Source organism: Mixophyes fleayi, chromosome 12 (assembly GCF_038048845.1).
Source record: "Mixophyes fleayi isolate aMixFle1 chromosome 12, aMixFle1.hap1, whole genome shotgun sequence".
NCBI lineage: Eukaryota > Metazoa > Chordata > Amphibia > Anura > Limnodynastidae > Mixophyes > Mixophyes fleayi.
The window spans coordinates 59,860,850-59,884,727 of record NC_134413.1 but is presented as its reverse complement, the minus strand read 5'-3'; the positions used below and the strand labels follow the sequence as shown (position 1 = coordinate 59,884,727).

Here is a 23,878-nt window from a genome sequence, read left to right as displayed (position 1 = left end):
TTAAAAGATAACACGTTTTTAACCATTTTGGGTAGATTGAATTATGAATATGCTTGACATGGCAAAGACAAAGTCTTCTGAAAAAAACAAGGGAAAATTGGTGTGTGTACTACATAAACAAATTACTGATATGGACGTTGGAAAGTGACCAGCCAAAAAAAGTCCGAAAGTAAGCTCAGCACATGGGTGAGAAAAGCCTCAGCAGCTAAGGGGTTAAAAGATTACTACATTTTTTTACCCCATTTTCTTCACATAAATATTTGCAAAGAAGGTTCTGTGGCCAAATCAATTATTTTTTCATTTTCTCTGAATCAACTTAGTTCAGGGGATGAACACAAGTAGAAATAGGGACTACAGTGACCAGTTCTGGTATATGAATAATCGCAGTGGTGGGAGAGAGGCATTCGCACTTGTCTTGTACATGGTAAAGAAAATATGGCCGATATGCTTTCTCACAGTCTGCAGGTATGGGACGACTGACAACATGTATAATTGGTTATCACGTGAGCTTATTTTAAACCCTTGAGACAAATTAGACTTGTCCTCTAGATAACCCCCTATAGTGCAAAGGACGAGTCGTCCTCTGCATTTAAGGGGTTAAAAAAACCAAAAGATCACTTTCCACCGTGATCTGTGGGTTTTCTGATACTGCCGGAGGAAAGAAATGTTTCATGGCTTAGAAATGTGAATGCGCACATTCTACTCAATTCAATGGGAAATGCCAAGGCTGCGAGGAGGCACTTAGAGAGCTGGGAGTACCCTTGTTTGAAAGATGGAAGAACTCTCTTTCAAATGATGGGACCTGTTTATATATTGCCTGCTGATCATTTGTGATATATCACACGATATAATATAACATAATGGGGCAGATTCAATTAGCCGCGTTGTTCTTTAAAACAAGGTGGCCCACGCATCATTAACGTTACTACGATAAGTTCTTTGTGGATTTTTGCTCACGGCTTACAGAGCTGCGAGCAAAAATCAGCAGAGATATTACCGTAGTAACGATAATAATGCACAGCTATTACCTTAGTAAGGGTAATAATGCGCAGCTATTACCGTAGTAAGGGTAATAGTGCGGCTTATTGAATCGACCCCATTTTGCGAAAAGCCCAAAAGTGTTCAGCACAGTAGTGAAAAAAACCTTCAGTGGCGAAGAGGTTTGGGCTGACACTGAAATAAGGATGGTGCTTTCTTCGGTGCCGTTATTATTGCACAGCTGTTTTCTAACAGTAGAGATCCTGTTTTAGCACCTGTTTACTGGGTCTCACTGGCACATATTAGCAGTCATATCCTAGATTTCCCACAGTGCTCCAGGAGAGCACATCTGTACAGTCATTATTATTCTGCAGGAGGACATGGTTGCTCTTCTCCTAATAGTCTTTGAAGTAAATATTAAGTAAGTGAAAGTAAGCATTTGAACCAACGGACATCAAAATGTTGAAAGCACCCCCAGATCCCAGATCATAGTTAGCAATACATGTTATTGTGTTTTAAGTTAGCCTAATACTGATAAAAGAAACAACAAAACTTTATTTTTAGATTACATATTATTTTAAATGCAACTTCTCACACTCTGTACTCTATATTGAATAGTTCAGAAGGTTTAATTGCACAAAAGAAGTATTGTGGTACATTACCCTATTACCACCCGTTACACAATTTCACACAAGACAACAACCCCTGGACCAACATTGTTGTGTGACAGGATCATTTAGCTTATGAGTCACTTTTACCTTTGCAGTCTGGCTGGGCCGAAATGCAAAATGTAGACTTACAATCTATGGGACAATGGGAGTTTGACACATGAGGTTAAGCTTGCAAGCAGGGCCTTCTCACATCTTTGTCCGTTTTACCCAGTTTGTTTATTAGTTTACTATGTTTGTCCCCAATCGTAAAGCGCTACGGAATATATTGGCGCTATATAAATAAATGATGATGATGACTGTGGTACTCCAGATATTTAACTTTGTTTCTTAACTTACGGATACTCTGGACCCTGCGCGGACTCTGGCCACAAAGTCTTTCTCTTTCTCAGCGGCTAATCTTTGAATCTTCTGAAAATTTGTCAGTGCAGAGGAAAACTCAGTCAAGAGTCTATCTTTCTGCAGTTTTCTCTGTCTCTGCAAAATAAAAATGGCGTACAGGTTACAGCACAAGAGAATTAGAAATGTGAAGTTGGCCAACAGCAAGATTAAGAACATATTAAAGCAATAAACCGCCTTGCACAAAATATTATAATTACTGCATATTGGTGTGATTTCTTAACTACATAGTAAGGGACTATTTTTGGTTGCAAAGGAAAAGTGTCTTATTACTCAGATCATTCAAATATTAACTATCATTTTGTAAACTACTATGAGCACCAACTTTTTTCCTTTGCACCAGTTTTCATAAATGTCCATATCCAATATGTTGTATTAAACTGGTAAAGCCATGTAATATAAATCTTGTTCAGACAATAAAAGTAATATTTTGCATTCTGCAGTTGTAATACAGTAATAACATTGTATTCCTACTAATGTTAATCGATGATTCAGGAAGCTGAGGTTTCTCTGCCCTGTCTTTCCTTTTGAGGTATTGCATAATAATATTGCATTTTATTTATGCTCCTAAAATACGCTGATGAATTGCACATTCTTCTGAGTTATGTTACATTAATTAATTGTATGTTTATCTGCTGGAAGGGAAAATTAAAGTATATACATTAAGAACACCCACTCCTTTGGTGTGAACCCTCATTCCCCAGATATCAACCATTCCCAGAATACACTAAAGGGGGAATTCAATTGGCTGCGCTACTCGTGAGAGTAATGCAGCCTGCGCACTATTACCGTTAGTACGGTATTTTAACATGGATTTCTGCTTCGGGCTCTCAGAGCTGCAAGCAAAAATCAGCATTGAAATTACCATACTAATGATAATAATGCGCACTACTACCATACTAACGCGAATAGTGTGCGGGCCGCGTTTCTCTCACCAGTAACACGGTCAATTGAATTCCCCCCCTAAAAGTGCTAAAAGAATGGATTGAACTGGGCTGTCAGCACTGGTCCTAGCTATTTAAGCAGTTAGTATTGGGGTGTGTAGTACACAAGGATCCTGATCAGATGGTCTGTGGGTTCTGGCCCATCAGGAGATGCATTCACTATATAACTACTAAGCAGGAGTTTGAGTCTCCAAGCATTAAGAGGATTCCCCTCTCCCAGTACTGATGGAACTATTTTCTAACAGTAGAGATCCTGGCTTGAGACAGGGTGCTGTGAAGTACCTACAACCTAGAGGGGTGTAAGGGAGGAATGTGTCCCTATATGGCAAAATTTGTCCCTTTGAAAAACATCAAAAAACAAATTATAATTGAATACACTATACAAATATTTGAAAATAGGTATTGTAGGATTAATTTGTTCAAAAGTAAGTAGTCTAAAATCACTTGCGAAAAGACGGTACATTGACCCGAAATGGAAACAGTTGGAATGATTTACTAGTTACATACGTTAGTAACACCGTTACCAGTGTTACACTATTGATTTTATGCCTAACTGTGAAATATGGTGGCAGCCGCATCTCCATATACATTACATGTAATGTTCCTGTTAGAATTTCCTTCAGAAATACATGCCATATACAATGTGACGAGATAGTGAAAGGCAGCAAGTGCAAAATTTCACTCAGACAAAATTATTTGTACCTGCTCACTGTCTGAAGGGAGAGAAGAAAAGTCCTTGAGACATTTGTCTGTGTCTTTGGCAAGTTTGTTTACATACTGTATCTTCTGTTGTCTACAACAAATACATAAACGGTGTATTACATAAGCATTGCTTCAAACAGTCCAAGCAATATATAATAAGAAAAACAATGAAAAAAAGGGATAGACTGTGGTTTATTGCTTGTCAGGAAGCAGTTTGGGATGGCATTTGTCCAGAAACAGACACCAACTATTCATGTTTAGTATCACAATTTATCTTTTGTAATACAAAATGTTGTAAAATGTTGATGGGTTCAATACTTATTTCACCCGCCGTAGATCAGCTGTATACAGTAGTGTAAGTTACTGAGATCACATTCATACAAAAAAGTGATTTAGCTGTAGATGAACAGTGTCAACATTCTGAAATGTAGCTTTACTTTTCACCACGCACAATCACAAAAAGTTTAGACTTAAAAGAGTATGTGGAAGTTAAAAGTTACAAACCACTAAAATTTCCCTGTTCTGCATCCAAGGCCCTTTGTCTGCCTTATATAACAAGGTATGATGTACAAGTGTGAAGTAAAATTACATTGTAAGAAGTAGGCCATAGTTGCTTACTCTCCCGGACATTCCGGGAGACTCCCGGACTACTGGGAGAGCAGGTCAACCTCCCGGTTCCTAACCGCCTCAGTAGTAAAGTGGTGTGGGCCGGTGCTTAGGATTCAAATCATGCGTCATCGTTGCCCAGCCCCTGCTGCAATTGATCAGATAATGTGAGTGTGGTTTAGGGGGTGGGGCCAAATTATGTCACTCACTGGGCACCACCCCTCAACATGCCCACCTCCGCCGATCTCCCAGAGCAGTTCTTGCCAAAGTTGGCAATTATGAACTAGGCTATCTCCAAAACAGGGTTTATTCAACCTAAAGTGACTTTTATTGTGCACTGTCTGTTGTAAGTTGTATTATGCAGGACATTCACTTGTGCAATAAAGTCGGACAACATGTGTCCGAGTGTCCTTTTTTCCCCATTTCCAGTCTTAGAACAGTGTATGAATTAGTAAATTACTCACAGTTGATTCTGTAGCTCTGCAGTATCTTGTACGGTTCCAAGTTGATTTACTATCCTCTGTATTTCAGAAGCTGCATAGAGCAGAGCTGGTTATTTATAGTATGTGCTGGTGCATTCTTAGTGCATCATTTATTACAAAGAGCTGTTATATAAACACTGCTTCAGAAAAATTAACCGTGATCAGAACAGAAACAGCAAATAATGAGATCACTGTAATAAGGTTTACATATAGATGAATTCATATACAGCAACAACCTACATTACAAATATCTAGACATTTACATACACACACTGGGCCCGATTCATTAAGGAAAGTAAGGCAGAAAAATTAGTTCTGTCCTGGACAAAACCATGTTACCATGCAAGGGGTTCAAATTAGTATTTTATTTTGCACATAAGTTAAATACTCATGTAGCACACAAATACTTGATAGCTTATTTGTACTAGAGATGTTCGGACTCGGTTCTTTGAAAACCGAGCCGGCTCTGTACTTTCGGGCGTCCTCGGATCTGAATCGTGGCAAAACGTCATTGTTGTGTTGTCGGATCTCATGGGTTTTGGATTCCCTCCCCAGGAGATCCAGCGCCATTGCTCACACAGAAACAGGGGTAGCAGTGTTCTTGTCACTCTCTATTCTCCAGTGCCATTGCTCAGTGCCATTGCTCATACAGAAACAAGAGGGGTAGAAGTGTTCTTGTCACTTGACAAAAATTGACTGGAAATTACTGGAAATTAATGTTATTGAGGTTAATAATAATGTAGGAACAAAAAAAAAAAGAACCAAAATTCTGTAATTATAGCAAAGAAAAGTAGGGATTTTAGAAAAAAATAGGGATCCATGACCAAAACCAAAGCTATTCCAAATCATCATCATCACTTTATTTATATAGCGCCACTAATTCCGCAGCGCTGTAATGAGAACTCATTCACATCAGTCCCTGTCCCATTGAAGCTTAGAATCTAAATATCCTAACATATACACACAGACACAGACAGACTAGGGTCAATTTAATAGCAGCCAATTAACCTACTAGTATGTTTTTGGAGTGTGGGAGGAAACTCAAGCAAACATGGGGAGAACATACAAACTCCACACAGATAAGGCCATGGTCAGAAATCAAACTCATGACCCCAGTGCTGTGAGGCAGAAGTGCTAACCACTAAGGCACTGTGCTGCCCCATGATCCAAAACCGAAACCAAAACACGGGGGTCAGTGAACATCTCTAATTTGTACACTGAAATTTAAAGTTGATTTCAAATATAAATATGCCATCACATTTTAAATGTACCTGGCCCTCCAATGCAACATGGATTTGCCAAGGTGCAAAGTTACTAATTTTTTTTTTCTTTACTTTCCTTAATGAATCAGGCCCACTGTCCTTCCTATAGGTCTTCTCAAATCCATTAATCTTCTTTTACAACTCAACAAGATATAACACAATACCTAACCATACAGTAATGCATAGTTGTCAAAATACTGATAGGAAGTAGTGGTTATTTGCATTGAATGTGTAACAATAACATTGGAAGATTTCCTCGAGACAATAATTCAAATTTCAGTGCCAATTTATTTCTTAGTTGGTGCCTAAGCATTCTACACACAATACTGAATAAACATTATGAACTATTAAAAGACAACTGTACCCCAAAATTAAAATTTCATACATGAAGCATGTAGTACTTATGATGGTGGTGCTTCTTTTTCTTGTTTCACTGAGGCAAAGCAGAAACCTGAATCTGAGTAACCGATTTACGGAATCTTAGGTGAAAGTAATGCTTTATAGACAGGACGGAGAGTGATGTCTCAGTAAGCATAACTCACATGCTGTTTCACTGTTTGCCTGATATCAGGACACTTGTGGGTACAGATTCCCGTGTGGTATGCAATTGTTTTCTATGATTGCTGAAGTTTACAAATTTAAAGCCCTATATACACTTGTATGCAAACATTGGGCACCACTGGTAAAATTGCATATTTCACTAAATCTCTACTTCAAATAAACAATCTCTGCACACGTTCAGGTACAAACTTGAACATAACATAAATTCTGTACATTTTAATGTACATTTACAATTTATTTGCCGAAATTAAGAGATTTAACAAACTAAAACAAATAGCAAATGTGGAATGTGCAAAGGTTTGGGCACCCTGTCACTCAATACTTAGTAACACCTTCTTTGGCAGAAATCACAGGTAAAAATATTTATTGTAAACAAGGAAGATTACTTTTATCATTACTTATATACTATTTATCATTTTAAATCATTATCAGAAATTATCTTGGGTCTTCTTGCATGCACTGCATGTTTAAGTTCTTCTCACATATTTTCAATAAATCTTGCATTCCTGAAGGCACTTCATGATTGATTTTGAGTATTAAATTGTGTATTAAAACATGCAGAAAAATGTTGGGCCTGATCATCAAGGCACGTATTCTGTGCGTAACCTGCGTTCCGTATTATACAGACGTATTTAGGCTTTGTGTACTCCCGAATTCATCAAGGCATGGATCTCAAGATACGTGTGCTTCTGAAATCAGGGACAAGTCTGCTGTGCTCTACTACACAATACACTGCAGGATATGTACAATATCTATGTGGATCATAAATTTGCACAAAAAAAAACGTACAGGAAAAAAATAATACTGAATTAATGTCATCTGCCAATAAAATGGGCATTAATGATATAACAGTTGAAAAAACACTCCCCCCCCCCCCATTAAATACATTTATTAGGATGACCTTAATTTCTACTGATCATAAAATATATTTTTATATATGTGATTGCAAATACATGTTATAGCATGCATACAAGACAGTCATCACTACTGATCAGGACTTGGACTAGCCCTGTCGCTGTAGCAAGAGATATGACAGAAAAACAAGTAACTGCGAGATGGCCAGAGTTTGATTCAGACATGGCTGCATGCACTTGAGTTTGGCACAGCCCTACTGTACACTGACTACTATGGCAAAACGCCCCTTCCCTGCCCAGTTCAGTCCCTGAAATCGTAGGCTGTAGTACGTGTTCTTTGCATACGAAGACGGAGCGGACAGGGCTGCGTTTACAGACATATCACCAGTTTCTGGACGTGCGCAGAGTGATTTTGCAGACGATACGCACAAAATCTTCAGATTCGTACCTTGACGAATTAGGCCCGTTATGATTCAGTTTGTACCCTGCTGAGGTTCTCTTAGTTGAGCGGTTCCCAAAGTGTGCGCAAAGAAGGTAAGTAAAGGAACGGAGAGTGAAGGGGGACAGAGTGTAAGATGCTGAAGGGGGGGGACAGAGAGAGATGCTGAAGGGGGGGACAGAGAGAGAGATGCTGAAGGGGGGGACAGAGAGAGATGCTGAAGGGGGGGACAGAATGAGATGCTGAAGGGGGGGGACAGAGTGAGATGCTGGAGGTGGAGACAGAGTGAGATGCTGAAGAGGGGGACAGAGTGAGATGCTGAAGAGGGGGACAGAGTGAGATGCTGAAGAGGGGGGGACAGAGTGAGATGCTGAAGAGGGGGGGACAGAGTGAGAGCTGATGAAAAGGGGGGACAGAGTGAGAGCTGATGAAAAGGGGGGACAGAGTGAGAGCTGATGAAAAGGGGGGACCCAAAGTGTGAGATGGGAAAGGGGGACACAAAGTGTGAGATGGCAAAGGGGGACACAAAGTGTGAGATGGCGAAGGGGGACACAAAGTGTGAGATAGCGAAGGAGACACAAAGTGTGAGATGGCAAAGGGGGACACAAAGTGTGAGATAGCGAAGGGGGACACAAAGTGTGAGATGGCGAAGGGGGACACAAAGTGTGAGATGGCAAAGGGGGACACAAAGTGTGAGATGGCAAAGGGGGACACAAAGTGTGAGATGGCAAAGGGGGACACAAAGTGTGAGATGGCGAAGGGGGACACAAAGTGTGAGATAGCGAAGGAGACACAAAGTGTGAGATGGCAAAGGGGGACACAAAGTGTGAGATAGCGAAGGGGGACACAAAGTGTGAGATAGCGAAGGGGGACACAAAGTGTGAGATAGCGAAGGGGGACACAAAGTGTGAGATGGCAAAGGGGGACACAAAGTGTGAGATGGCAAAGGGGGACACAAAGTGTGAGATGGCAAAGGGGGACACAAAGTGTGAGATGGCAAAGGGGGACACAAAGTGTGAGATGGCAAAGTGTGAGATGGCAAAGGGGGACAGTGATTTGATGAAGGGGATACAGGGTGATATGGTGAAGGGGGCGCAGTGATATGATGAAGGGGCACAATGTGATGGTGAAGGGGCCTAAATACATCTTACGTCATTTTGACCCAACTACTTAAAAAACGGGACTACCCGGTAATTATTTTGGCTTAGGGGTGCCTTGGAAATATTATGGTGACCCTAAGAGTGCCTCAAACTGAGGGAGTTTGGGAACCACTGTCTTAGCTAATTTTCAATTAGAGATTTGCTGAAACACGCAGTTTGACCACAGGGGCCCAATTGTTTTTCATACAACTGTATTTTTTCTTTTTGTTGAATGTTAAAATTAAACGATAAATGTATAAAAATATTCTTGCTACAGGACTTCACATAGTTTTCTTTGATGGTGCTAATGCTTGCAGTAGAGACGTTGCTGTATCACTTCTCATCTCCATCATCCCTTTACTTTCTTCCAGAGCTCTCATTTAAATCTCATTGAAGTAGGATAACCCTTTTACAAAACAAGGGTTTGGGTTCATGCAAAGGGGTGTAACAATGTTAAAAATACAGGCATGGATCTGGCGAATCAAGGGTGTGGTTTATTTTGTCCTCATTTTTTCAATTGAAAATATTGAGAGTTATGTAAAATAAATAGCATAATAACAAATTAAATTCACGTCAGTTAAGCTAAAATAGACATGCAGTGAGGAAGTTGTAACGTACAGCTCTGTGTTATCCTCTGGATGTGTGAAGATATGGTCTGTACAAGCTGTGCAGGGTCTCCTGTGGTATTAAAAGCCATTGCTGCTTTGTATCCAAACCTGCTGTTCTCATTAGAATTAGCCAGGCAATGTATTAACACCTGGGGGTAGGGAAAGAGAGGCACTGATGTAAATAAATGCAAATTCACAAGTCTGCTCTAAGATAAGGCCAAGGGCCAACAAATTAATCTGTGGATTTAAAAATGTTTGACCAACAGAGTAAAAGCCACATGAGATAAAAATGTATTTTCTAGAGCAAGCATTAAGAGTCTGCAAACTACTTAATCTTTTAATCAACTGTTTGCAGTAACAAAACTATTAACTGTAACATTTTTAGCTCTGTAGTCAGGAAGGACATTTTTCACCATAATGAGCACACTAATATCCACATTTCTGCTGTTAGAATTACCTCACTCCTCAATCGAACAAAGCTTCCATTTATATTTTGGAGACGGAATAAGCAGGGATAGTCCTATTTATGAGGCAGACCAAGTAAACATAAACAGTGCTGAAAAACAAGATCAAACAGGTTATTTGACACTGCTTCAAAACAACTCTGAGACATGTTCAGATAGCATTTACTAGGATTTGTTGATGCGCATTAAACACCCTTTAAGCGCTTGAGTTTAACGCCTGTGTGTATGAGTACATACTACAGTTTTTTCAGCAAATTATCAGGCCAAACCCAATATCACAGTAGTGTGTACCCTGGAATAATTATCGTTCCAAAGCACATGAAATCGTTGATCGACATTTTCAAACTGAACTGAAAATCTCGTTCAACGATGGAACGATGTTGTTCCAATATGCATTCACAATCAGGATCTCCATAGAGTTTAGAGTCATAATCTTTTTAGCTGATGGTTATGACAGATAAAGAGCACGAATCTGAAGGTGAATCTTGTAAAACGTGTATAGTGTGTACACATGAATCTCCTTTTTTTTTTTTTTTTCTATTTTTTTCAGTCATTGGTAAAATTGTTATAGATAACACATTGGGAGAAAATTTATGTAGTGTGTACCTAGCCTAAGGCAGCTTCCAAATACGGAATGATATAGGACAATAAATACATTCTGCTTTAATTGTCCAAGTTAGTGATGTTTTCTTCTGAAGGGAGTATAAAACCAGAAATGAGAAGGAATTTAATATGCCAGCTTCAAACGGGCCTTAAAAATCCACCTCTTCCTCAAAGCCTTCCAGTCCCCCACCTAACCGACCTCCTTCCAGCCTCCCACCTACCGCCCTCCCTATCCTGCCCTCCTCCTGCCTCCCTCCTCGTCACTCTCCTCTCCCCCCTCTCCCTCTCCCTCTCTGCGTTCTTCCCCTTTCCTCCTCCCACCCTTGTGTCTCTGTCCGTCCTACCCTCCCCTTAGATTGTACGCTCCTTTGAGCAGGGCCTCCTCTCCTCCTGGTCTCCACCACCTTAACTCTGCTCTCCAGCTCCTTGTCTCCTCCGTGAGGTCCTCCTGCCCTTCTGCCCCTCTAGCTTCACCGCTGGGGGCTCTCACCTTTCATCTAGCTGTACTTTGAGCTTCTGAGTTACTGTGCTTTTTGTTAACTGTACCGTGCTGTCTCACCCTGTATCGTGTTTCTGTATGTCCCTGTACGGCGCCATGGATACCTAGTGGCGCCTTATAAATAAAAATTAATAATAAAAAAAAAAATAATATGTGGCAGCATAACGTTTATGCCCAGCCTGGAAACAGGGCTTTAAGTTTATATTAAAATAAATATTCTCCATTTTGTACTAAGTGAAAAAAAAAAAAACAGAAATAGGAAGAGTTTATATTATTACTTTGAAAAGGCAATATGCATGGGTGATACTATTATGAGGCAGACCAAGGCTCATACAGGCGTTCATTAAAAGCACAGGTTATTTGATCTCACTTCAAAACAGCTGTGAGGTATGTTTATTGATGCTTCTTATGATTTTAACTATGAATACTTTCATTTAGTGCACTTACATAATTGTACCACAAAATTTACTCAGATGCTTGCCCTGTTCATTGAGCTATAAAATACTGTATGTTTGTTATTGTGTTTGTTAATCGTTATATGTTTACTTTTTCCCTTTCCACTGATAATAAAGTGATGTGGAATATGTTGGCGCTATATAAATAAAGGATATTTATAACATACTATATAGAAATAGTACAGGAAAACAAGTTGAACCTTGATACTGGATCAAAAAAAATATATTGAGCTGTACGTTTTTCGACAGTCACTTAAAAAATATTGTCAACCCCCCCCCAAAAAAAAATAAAAAACATTAACATAGCTCTACTTTTATACATCTGGTCTGCAGTCAATGAAGCAAAACGTTACTGTATACCTTTCTATTTAACCTACAAAAAAGGGAAGTACACAAACTGAAGTTGTTTCCAAATAACTAAAGCAAAGTTATTCAAGTTTGTTGTCTGTTCCCAGAAATAACTTTAAACACATCCACTAACTTTTACAACACTCTAACAACACTCTAAGGCCCCTTACCAACTGAAGCGAAAAATCATGCTTTTACTAACTAAAACTAAGTTTTATCTAATAAGGTTTACAGAAAGGACAGATTTATATGGTATGTATAATACAAGAACATTGTTATGGCAAAACAAATTATAGTGCCAAATTAAGAATAGCCACTGATTATACAGAGCCGAGTGTTCTTCTTTTTGGCCAAGTTGTCCAAATTTCTCACCAAGACACTTTAGCAGTGGAGCTTTTGTAGTGGTGTCTACACTTTTTTTTTTAGCAAAATTGGATCTCAGAGACTTTTTTTCTGTGAAAGGAGGATTTTGCACGTTTGACCAATAGTTGCTGGCATAACAAGGCTGCCTTCTGTATCACTTTTTTTTGTAACCTGGAGCGGGGAAATGGATCTATTTATCAAGTGTGAGTACTATTATTTTATTATTTGGGCTGGAAGGAGGCCTAATTATTAAATGTGGGTGCTACTGATTTAAAGCTAGGGCTGGTTGACATTTTCTAAATTTCATGTATCCATTATTTTTTCCAGATAGGGCCTCCAGCATTCCAGGATCCAGACAAACAGCAACTGAGCAAAAGACACAAGTAGCCATATGGAGCGAAAGTGACAAGAACAGGTAGGAAAGAGCAGGACAGTCTGCAAACTGTTCTGAATCTGGCGGTGCAGTCCCGAATTTAGATGACTGTTTCGCTTAGTCAGGATTTGGTCTGAGAACAAGGACAGTTGGGAGCAGAGGCGGAACTAGCAATCTGTGTCACCCCAGGTGCAGGGAGGCGGGGAGAATGGAAACGGACCCCATTATCTCCATAGGCCCGATGCACAGCCCCTGCCGCACCAATGGTAGTTCCGTCACTGTTGGGAGGCATGTCTTTTTTCCCACTATACTGTTCATGAAGGCAGAGCTGAGTGCATCTAACAGTAGTGCACACGGTTTCGCCCGTGACCCCCTGTCTTAAGTGCCCCGGGTCCTACAGGGCTTTATTCCAGCTCTGGTGATACTTTAGTGGTTCTTGCATTGATTCCATTGTCTGCCTTCTACCTTGCACTGGTTCCATTCTCAGATAACTTTGTTGAACATATAGCCAGCCCCCATTGCACTGGCAATATCATTAATCCTGCCTCCTTTGCACTTACTATGGGCTTGATTTATTAAGGAAAGGAAAGCAAACAAAATGAGTAATTTTACCACTTAGCAAAATCCATGTTGCATTGGAGGGGATGTAAATTTAAATGTGATGGCAGATTTATAGTTGCGGCAGGGCATGTCCTAGATCAACTTTACATTTCAGTGTACAAACAAGCTATTAAGTATTTATGTCCTACATGAAAAAACAGCCAGTATTTAATTTATGTGCAAAATAATTAGAGATGCTCACTAACCCCCTTGTTTTGGTTTTGGATCTGGATTACCGTTGTGTTTTGGCTTTGGCAAACCGTCATAGCGTGTTTTGGTTTTGTTTTGCTATTTTGTTCAAAAATCAATGTTTTTGGTCATAAAAGAACCAAATTTAGTGCTCCACCTGTTTCTTGGATAAGTAATGTAGTTGTAAAGCTAATAAATTATCGACACACAAACCAGATTGTCTTCCTCTCCATCTATGCATATTGGCAATACAGACATCGTCTTTGGATGTATATTACACCCTACACTTATAGTTAAATATGTAAAGAAATGGAAAAAGGCAGTTTGGTTTCTGTCTCTCTAGGCCCCCCTCCACTTGTATAAAATACCAAAAAATTCAGCCGTTATAGACTGTACAATATTAAGAGAAATGGACAAAGCCAGTTAGGGGTCACTCTGTCTATGACACCCTACCTTTTAGGAGAAATTGCCCAAACAGCAGCCTTTCAAGACGGTACGTGATATGGAAATGCCCCAAGTCCCTTTCCTCTTTGGGGGTAGATTGCACCCTACACTTAAATAGAAAGTTTTAAAAAGATGTTATCGTCATCTTCAGATTCATCCTCATCAGTGTGTACGTCATCATCACAGACTATCAATTCATCGCCACTTGAATCCGTCATTAGAGAACAGTCAGTGCTTGGATGTCTTGGATGGTGAAGGCCTTCCTCATGGAAGATGTAGTTCATTTTTATAAACATCATTTTTTCTACATTTTTGGGAAGTAACCTTCTACGGCGATCACTGACTAAATTCCCTGCTGTGCTGAACACTCGTTCAGAGTACACACTGGAGGGTGGGCAGCTTAAGTATTGCAAAGCAAGTTTGTACATGGGTTTCCAAATTGCCTGCTTTTCTTCTCAGTAAGGAAAGGGACTGTCTGACATTTCCATATCAATTACCTCTTGAAAATAATCCTCAACCATCCTTTGCATATTAATACTCATATTGGATGGAGTTATGGGCAAGGTCACAAATTTTTTTGAAAAATCCTTCAAACCAGCCCAGATGTTAAACTGTTCTGGTCTGCCCTCTGCGTCTTCCCTGCTTCTTTATAGAAAATTCAATTTTTTACGAGCAGCAGCTGCTTGAGAAACTGAAGGAGGACACGTCGTCAAGCCAAGGCCCAGTTCAGCGGAAAACTTGCTGAGCAATAGCTCCTTGCAAAAGTTCACATCTCATTAATTTTGAAGCAAAGACTCAATGTAGGTCTTAAACCAAGCACAGTGGCCAAAACGTACTGATCCGAGTTCAAGATCTTAATAACGCGAGGATCATTGTGAAGCGAAGTACTTGATCGACAAGGCCAACATACTTTGCGGAATTGCTTGATTTCATCTCCTCCTTCAGTTTCTCAAGCTGCTTTTCCAATAGTCTAATTAAAGGAATGACTTGGCTCAAACTAGCAGAGTCAGCACTCACTTCACACGTCACAACGTCAAATGGTTTCAGCACCTTGCACAGGACTGAAAGGATTCCCCACTGTGCAAGAGTGAAATACATGCCCGCTCCTTTCCCAATGTCATGGCTGGTGCAATACGCTTGGATGGCTTTGCGCTGTTCCTCCATCCTCTGAAGTATGTACAGGGTGGAATTCCACCTACTTACCACCTCTTGCTTAAGTTGGTGGCAGGGCAAGTTAAACTGCTCTTGGAGTTGCTGCAATCTCTTACATGCTGTGGCAGAATGCCTGAAATGGCCTAAAAGGATCTCCTGCACCTCACGGTTATTTTGTAGGAAACTCTGCACCACCAAGTTGATGGTGTGAGCAAAACAGGGAATGTGATGGAAATCACCCAGCTGTAATGCTCACACTATATTGTTGGCGTTATCAGAAATGACATATCCTGGGGAGAGTCCAAGTGGTATAAGCCATGTATCAATCAAATCTCTCAGTTTGCGTAACAAATTGTCAGCTGTAGGCCTGTTAGTGAAGCCGGTGATACAAAGAGTGGCCTGCTTGTGACAAATGTTACGTAGTGGTGTACATGCTGCTGCTGTTCCTGCTGGTAAAGGTGAATGACCAACCCACTGGGCTGTCACAGTCATATAGTCTTTGGTTTGACCACTTCCACTTGTCCGCATATCTGTGGTTAAGTGGACAGTGGGCAGAATGGCATTTTTCAGCGCAATCTCTACATTTGTACACACTTTTTGGTATAGTTGTGGAATAGCTTTACGGGAAAAATGGTGTCGCGATGGAATTCTGTAACGCGGACACAAAACCTCAATTAACTGTGAAAAACCAGCTGCGTTTATTGTGGATATTGGACGCAGATCTAACACTAACATGGCAGCCATGGCGTCTGTGATTCGCTTGGCGACTGGGTGACTGCTATCATATTTGCTTCCCCTAGCAAATGATTGTTTCTCAGTTAATTGTTGAAATGTAGGACTGCTCTTTTTCTTGGCCTTCCTCTGGGCTGACGATTCACCCCCAGCAGCAGCAACAGCAGCAGCAGTGGGACTAACGCTTTCTCCAGAGGAATCAATAATAGTGCAGGAGTCATCCAGCCTTAACAAGTGGGATGCAGGGCTAACTCCGAGCGCTACTGAGGATATTGATGAGGATGGTGTGGTGGGTGTATTTTGTAGCCGTCGGGATGTCGGTGACCGGAGGGTCCTAGCTGATGATGGAGTGCTTGTAATTTTTTTGGAAGAACTTTCAGCTTTTCCCAACACTTTGCCATGAACTCTCGTCAAATGGCGTAACATAGACGAGGTTCCAAGATGGTTAAGGTCCCTCTCTCGACTGACTGTGGCTTGACATACACTACAAATGGCTATACAATTGTTGTCTGGATTGGGGGAGAAATAATGCACACATAAGAAGTGGATTTTTTTGGTTTTATGGCCAGGCATGACAATGGCCTTTTTGTTTTGTCACGTGCCAGAACTGCTGCCATTGGTGCAGGACTTACACAAACAACCTCATCAACATCCTCATTAGCGCCCTCATCGCCTACACAAGTCTCCCTCTCATCCTCTTCTAATTCCAAAGTGGCATCTTCAATTTGTGTATCACCGGCTACACTCGGGCTGTTCAGGCACACATCAGCAGAACTGCTAAAAGGGTCCCTCTTTATGGGTACACTAACAGAATGCTCACGATTAGACATCCCACTGTTGGATGGATTCTCCACAGGGAATGGTGTCATTTCTGATTCAGAGCATACATTATCCTCTAATGCCTTACTGTTATCTTGCAGCTCGGCTTTTACGCATAACAGTAGTTGTGCACCACTTGTGCTCAACTACCAATTACTTGGTCTTGCTTGGTCACAAGTGCCCGTACAAGAAGAAGGCTCGGTAACATTTTTGGATCTGCCACTAATAGAGAAAGGCGAAGGCCTCATTCTCTCTTTGCCACTGCGTGTGTAGAATGGCATGTTGGTAATTTTTTTTTTATCGGCAGTTAACTTTTCCTCAGTTACACTTCTTTTTCGCTTCAACACGGTAATTTTTTTTTGGGTGTGTGTTTTTTTGCCTGATTTCAAAAGACTATGTTGTTTGACATCGCCTTTCCCAGATGACGTACTGGGAACACTACCATCAGGACTGGTGACAGAACCTGGTTGCTGATTCTGCTCATATGTGGACTACTTTGAATCCATTATAATGAGGCCAAAGCACTTGTAGTGCTACAAAGTGTTTTAGATACTGCTGAAAAATATTACTTTTGACAGCCAGAAAAATTACAGTAAAACACTGGGGAATATGGGACACCCCAAAAGCACTTGGAGTGCCAGAAATTGAAAAAAAACCCTCCTCTATCCTCCTCCTACTGCTGTAACAATTGGTATTAAGATTAGAATTGTATTGAATAGAAACAATAATGTGTCCAATTACTGCTCTGTCCCTGCGCTGATATAGCCTGTGACCTAACCCTGCTCTCTCCCTCTGTCAAATGGCGATGGATTGCTGTGGAGGCTGGTATTTATGCTTTTCAAATCTTGCGAGAACCGAGCTCAGAAATACGAATACGTCACAATGACGTTTTGCCTCGATTTCGATTCCGAATGGGCGGGAGAGTACCGAGCGTGCTCTGCTCGGTACTCGGATAGGCTAAATTCGGACGAATTCTGATCTCGGGGAACCAAGCCCGCCCATCTCTAAAAATAATAAACTAATTTGCACCCCTTGCATTGCAACATGATTTTGCCAAGGTATAAAATTATTCATTTTTTTTTAGTTACTTTCCTTAATGAATCAGGCCCATTATATCACCAGCAAACCTTTGGAATAGCTCTCCCCTTCACTTATGCCACATAATTGTTAAAAAAGAAGTGTTTTTTGCAGATGCTATCACCTTTGTGGTGATCACACTTGGACAGCCATTTATTATAAGGATTATTTTTAATGCATTTTTGAAACACACAGTACACACATTTATATATTATAGAGAGAGAGATTTGATGCAACTGTGCTTGAAGTGCTCATATGCTGCTCAGGCAGACCGATCAAATACGATTGTGCCAGCATGTTTCATTAAACTTATTAAACAAAGTCAGATATGTTGCAATGAAAGGAATTTTGGAAGGATGCGTTAATATTCAATTAAGCCGGCACATCGCGGCTAGTGTAAACACGTTATGGCAACACCGCAGATTTCCGTTCGCACCCCGTAGGGTTACGAAGGAAAGTCCGCAATTTTGCGGTACCTTATAGACACTATAATTGTGCAGTTGCGCATATCTGGCTTAATTCAATATGCCCCACTGCGTGTTAAGTCATCACATCTAAGGTTTCTTAAATGTTACTACAGTCAAATTCCAGTAGTTCTAAATCCCTAAATCTACTTTTGTGTTGGCACCACCCACAGTTATTTTGGTTCCACCCACTTCACTGTTTTTTCCAGGGCCAATGTAAGTTCCCAAACCACCCCTGCCCTTATGTCGGAGAATGCATTAAAAAAAAATTTAAATAAAACTCTGGCAAGTGGACAACATCTATTTACTGAGAACACATGAAGACAAAGTGGAAGGGTGTCAAGATAGATCTAAAGTGCATCTACTAGTGGAACATGTTAAAACATTTACTGCAAAACAAATGTAATTTTTACAATATAACATCTTTTGACAGAAAGATTGTGTTCCATATGCGAAGGGGAGTTTTGATATAGTAAGAAAAATGTATTTCAGTTCCTATAAAAAATATATATGCACCAATACAAATGATATGAATAAGATTACTAGATTCATTATTTGTGGTAAGTTAACATAAAATAGCAACAAGTATGTAACCAGTGGCTTCTCCGCCTGTTGTTGAACTACAAGTGCCAGCACACTGACAATAGAACCACAACAGATGGAGAACCATAGGCTTCCAATCTCTACTTATACGTGTTACGTTTTGATCGTTTATCATATGAGAAAGTGCACGCTGTTCACTAGAATTCCATGTTGCCTTGACTAATAGCACAATAATTGTAGTGTGCTGGTTAGCAAACGCTGTCTACAAAGGAATAAGAATCATCTACCCCTCCTTTCTGTCACATGATCCGAGTTCAGTCTATAAAGATTTCCTGAAAAGGGAGGTTCCCTCTCAGTGAACATATAACATTGTAAATTACCATCATGTGATATTAAACCGGCTTTGTGTATTATTTCTAAATAACTAGTATTGCTTAATTTTGTTACATCATGACAACAGGAACTGAAAATTCTGCAAAATTACATATTAGGGGCATTATTTGTAAAAGTGAGCTAATGAATCTGTGATCAGGAAACAGTCCGCTTTCATGGTTAGAATCAGTATTTGGGCGGAGACCAGTAACAGTTTGTCACACTGAGCTCAGTTCACTGCCTGTTATTTATGGTGTAATAATGTACGATACAATTGGTCCTCTGCCTGTTTTTATCATATTAACCGACATTACACCCAGCTGATCCCTGCCTGTGAATGCCCCTACCTCCCAATGCAATGTCATACCTGTCTCTCCAGCGGCCTCCGTCTGCTCCACACTCCCTTGTGACAAGCCAGCGCACACTCCGTCTAGTTTGAAGGCGGAGTTGTTAGGACCTGCTGATCTCAGAGTTCTAACTCAAGAGTTGTGCAAGTGCAGTGAAAGCGAGAAGTAGTGTGCTCTCATTGATAGAAGTCTTCTACGCCTTCCTAACAGAGCAATGAGTGTGAAGAGGGGTTTCAACCAGGCATAGAAATAAACATCACAGCTTATGCAGGTATAACAAAAATGAAAAATAAAATAAAATAGTGCTTACCAGACTAACCAGTAAATAGTGCAGGATAAATAGGTGTAAAGCTGGGTACACATTGATGCAGTGATCATGCCGATCAAATGATGAACTACTCAGACATTGCACCAGTGTGTACACTTCCACGATTATGTTTAAGTCTACCTAAACACATTGTATAATTTGATTGGTTTCCTAAATGTTCTGATCCATGGGTGTTAGGATTCCAAGTTAGGCAGGAGGCACAAGGCACTGTATGATGCAGGGGTGTCAGGCAAATGGTGGGTCAGACAGGCCAGGGGTCAGAAGTCGAAAAAATCCACAATACCCACAAATGAGCAGGAACAAGGTGAAAACAAAACCGGAATCTGAGTCACAAAAGGAAGCGCAAAACGGAGGGAGTAGAGTCAATACCAGGATGCAGGACAGGATTAGGTCACAAGAATACAGGGCAATTGATTACTGGCTCAGATTGTTGGGAAAGGCAGTCTCTTAAGGGCCCGATTCATTAAGGAACTTAGGCAAGACATTTCTTATGTAAGTCTCCTGGACAAAACTATGTTACAATGCAAGGGGTGAAAACTAGTTTTCTATTTTGCACATAAGTTAAATACTGTCTGTTTTTTCATGTAGCACACATATCAGCTTTAAATTTCAGTGTACAAATAAGCTTTCAAGTATTTGTGTGCTACATGAAAAAACAGCCAGTATTTAACTTATGTGCAAAATAGAAAACTATTTTTCACCCCTTTCCAGGAGACTTAAGTACGAAATTTCTTGCCTAAGTTCCTTAATGAATCAGGCCCTTTAAGGCCAGACACAGGTGATTAGGCTCCAGAAGTAATGATGAAGACTTAACCCCTTGCAGGCAGGATCAGACAAAGGCAGTGCAGCCTCTAAAGAGGAGATACTGGGCCTAATTGATTAGTGGTCTTATCTGCCGTTTTTTCAGATAATACGAAAATCCATTCTGCTCATGCCCAGAAAAAGGAGATAAGAAGGAAAATCCAATGCGTAAGTTAAGAATTTCTTAAGTTAAGATGAAAATCCTTATTAACTTCACTTAAGAAGCTCTCCGACCACTTGGGTGGAGATTGTACTGACTTAAGAAGAGTAGGCGTTTACTTCCAGATCCGTCGGATAGATAAGAAGCACTTGTACAATGTACTATTTTTTAAAACAACCATGGTGGATGCACAGTTGTAATAAATTGCAATGTGAAGTGGTTGATGTGTAATATCCAATAGTTAGCCTATACCTTGTTTGATATTTTTTTCTGAAACGGCTAATACTACGCTAGTATAAATAAAAGGCATTACAGTTTAATTCGTTTAAACTATGTAAATAAAATGTGAGTACATAAACCATGCGTACTCTTCCATAAGGGACACATAGGAGAAAACCACACAAACACGGGGGGGATATTTAAACTCCACAGATATAAGGCAGTGACTCAGGATTCAAACTCATGACCCCATTGTTGGAAAGTGGATTGTCTAACTACTAAGGCAATGTGCAGATGGAAGCAATACGTGCATGTAGAACGAAAAGCTCAACAATATACCATTGCTTGCAAGTCAAGTGCTACTGGCAAGCTAAAGTATTACTGAGAAAAATTAACAATTGCACACACCAGCAGCCCAGAATAAGCCACAACACTAAACTATTGTAAAACTAAGGTTTGCTTGAAATAACCATAATCACAAATAACTACACAACTTACACCTGCATACACTTCTCTCATAACAAACATTTTTTCTTTTTTAATTTTTATTAATGTCAATAATTATACAATGAACTATTTTACCCCTAAATCCATGGTAGATGCATAGTTTTAACAAATTCATTGATGTATAATATAATAATAATAATAGTTGGACTCTAATTTGTTTGTCATTTTTGACCTTCTGCAGATTTTTTTCGTGACTTAGGTGTTTGCTTTTATATGTGGATATTTTCGATTTGTTTGGATTCACTTTATTTTGAACAGCTGCTTGTCTCTGTTGTAGCGCCACACAAATTTAAACATTCTATTTAGGCATATTCCACAAAATGGGTCAGGCTTCGAACTCATGACCCCACTGTTGAAAGTAGGGGTGAGCGGGTTCGGATTTATGAAATCCAAACACCCCCGAGCAGTGCCGATCCGAGCCCGATCCGAGCACTGTTCGGGTATTCCCGCCCGACGCAAAACTCAAAATGAGGCAGAACGTCATCATCCCGCCGTCGGATCTCGCGAGATCCGGATTCATATTAGTCCCCGCTTGCCGCCGCCATCTTCACTCGGGCATCGGAGAGTGAAGAGGGAGGGTGTGTTTGTGGTGTCCTCTGTCCTGCTCATTCCAGTGGTTCTGTCCTGGTCAGTCCATTGGTGGTGTCCTGTGCTTTGTTCTGTTCAGTCCAGTGGTGCTGTCCTGCTCAGTCCAGTGGTGCTGTCCTGTGCTCTGTCCTGCTCAGTCCAGTGGTGGTGCTGTATAAGTCCACTGATCCTGCCGTATAAGTCCAGTGGTACTGCTGTATAACTCCACTGATCCTGCCGTATAAGTCCAGTGGTACTGCTGTATAACTCCACTGATCCTGCCGTATAAGTCCAGTGGTACTGCTGTATAACTCCACTGATCCTACCGTATAAGTCCAGTGGTACAGCTGTATAACGCCACTGATCCTGCTCTTTCGGGCCTAGTTTTTTAAACTGCCATCCTGTCTGCCACTGCAGTGCCACTCCTAGATGGGCCACGTGTTTGTGCCGCCCACTTGTGTCGCTTAGCTTAGTCATCCAGCTACCTCGGTGCAACCTTTTGGCCTAAAAACAATATTGTGAGGTGTTCAGAATAGACTGGAAAGGAGTGGAAATGAATGTTATTGAGGTTAATAATAGCGTAGGAGTGAAAAAAAAAAAAAATATCTGGATTTTAGCAGTTTTTATGTTTTTTTTTAAAAAAAAAATCAGAACCCAAAACCTAAAACCTTGAGGGGGGTGTTTTGGCAAAACCCATTAGAACCCAAAACCTGAAGGTAATCAGAGCCCAAAACGCAAAACGCGAAAAGTGGCCGGTGCACATCCCTAGTTGAAAGTGGATTGCCTAACCACTAAGGCAACGTGCAGATTGAGCATTACATACAATATATAGACTTGAATGACAAGCACCATGTCTAAAAGTTCTACAGGTGCTAGCTAATAGTGCTCCTAAAAAGCATACATCACAACACAGGCACTACTGGCAACATGAAGGTTTAAAGATAAACAATAAAGAATTACACACACATTCTCTTGTTCTCTGACATGAATAATGTGTCATTTGTAATTTTGTATTGAAAATAAATGTGGATGCGAATTCAATGGCTAATAATTCGCAATCATAAATATACATACACGATACAATACTCAATATTCTCAGCCAGTTTCGGTGGATGGACATCAAGAATTTGTAGTCGAGAAGATCCTTGATTCAAAGAAGGTTCAGGGTCAGTTTTACTAACTCGTCCATTGGAAGGGTTATGGCCCCGAAGAACGTTCCTGGGTGCCTCAAAGAAATTTACATTCAGACAAATTACTTGCCGATTTCTTTAAAAGATTTCCTGGGAAACCTGGATTTTAGGGGTTCCTTGACCCCTACTCAAGGGGGTGGTACTGTCACGAGCCGCGGCGGCTTCCTCTGGCCCAGCGTCCCGGCCGTCGTCATGATGACCGGGCCATCACTTCCGTCCGTCGCCAAGGCAACGGTCGGGATGCTCCTTTGCTATAGCGCCGCGTCTCGGCATCCAGGACAACCGGGCGCACGCGCATATGACCAATTAACCATTTGCGCCCTGTGGCTGATGATTCCTACTGTGCCCCAATGCTCCTATTGGTTGTTGGCAGTATATTAGGCAGAGAGGGCCAAGCCTCCCTGCCGGTTATAGTCCCTGCTTGCTAGTATACTTTTCCTGCTGTGTATATCTGCTGACTTCTGTGTTCCCGTTACTGACCTCTGGCCTGCATTTTGACTTTGCTGATTTTCCTGTGACCGCGACCCCCTTGCTTGGATATTGACGCTGTTAATTCTCCTGTGACCTCGACCTCTGGCTTGTATACTGACTTCGCTGATTTGCTCGGGACCCTGAAATCT

General features: G+C 40.7%; 1 protein-coding gene across 1 annotated transcript in view; it reads right to left on the bottom strand.

The window, feature by feature from the left end:
- Positions 1-19,598, bottom strand: part of STX7 (syntaxin 7) — a 48,411-nt gene extending 28,813 nt beyond the window's left edge. The window contains exons 1-6 of the mRNA XM_075192410.1: positions 19,507-19,598; positions 10,100-10,198; positions 9,653-9,791; positions 4,762-4,831; positions 3,692-3,782; positions 1,986-2,123 (exon numbers count right to left, since the gene is read on the bottom strand). Of these exons, the coding sequence (XP_075048511.1) occupies positions 1,986-2,123; positions 3,692-3,782; positions 4,762-4,831; positions 9,653-9,731 (378 nt within the window). The 5' untranslated portion in view covers positions 9,732-9,791; positions 10,100-10,198; positions 19,507-19,598. The remainder of the gene's footprint in view (positions 1-1,985; positions 2,124-3,691; positions 3,783-4,761; positions 4,832-9,652; positions 9,792-10,099; positions 10,199-19,506) is intronic.
- Positions 19,599-23,878: the final 4,280 nt, after the last annotated feature.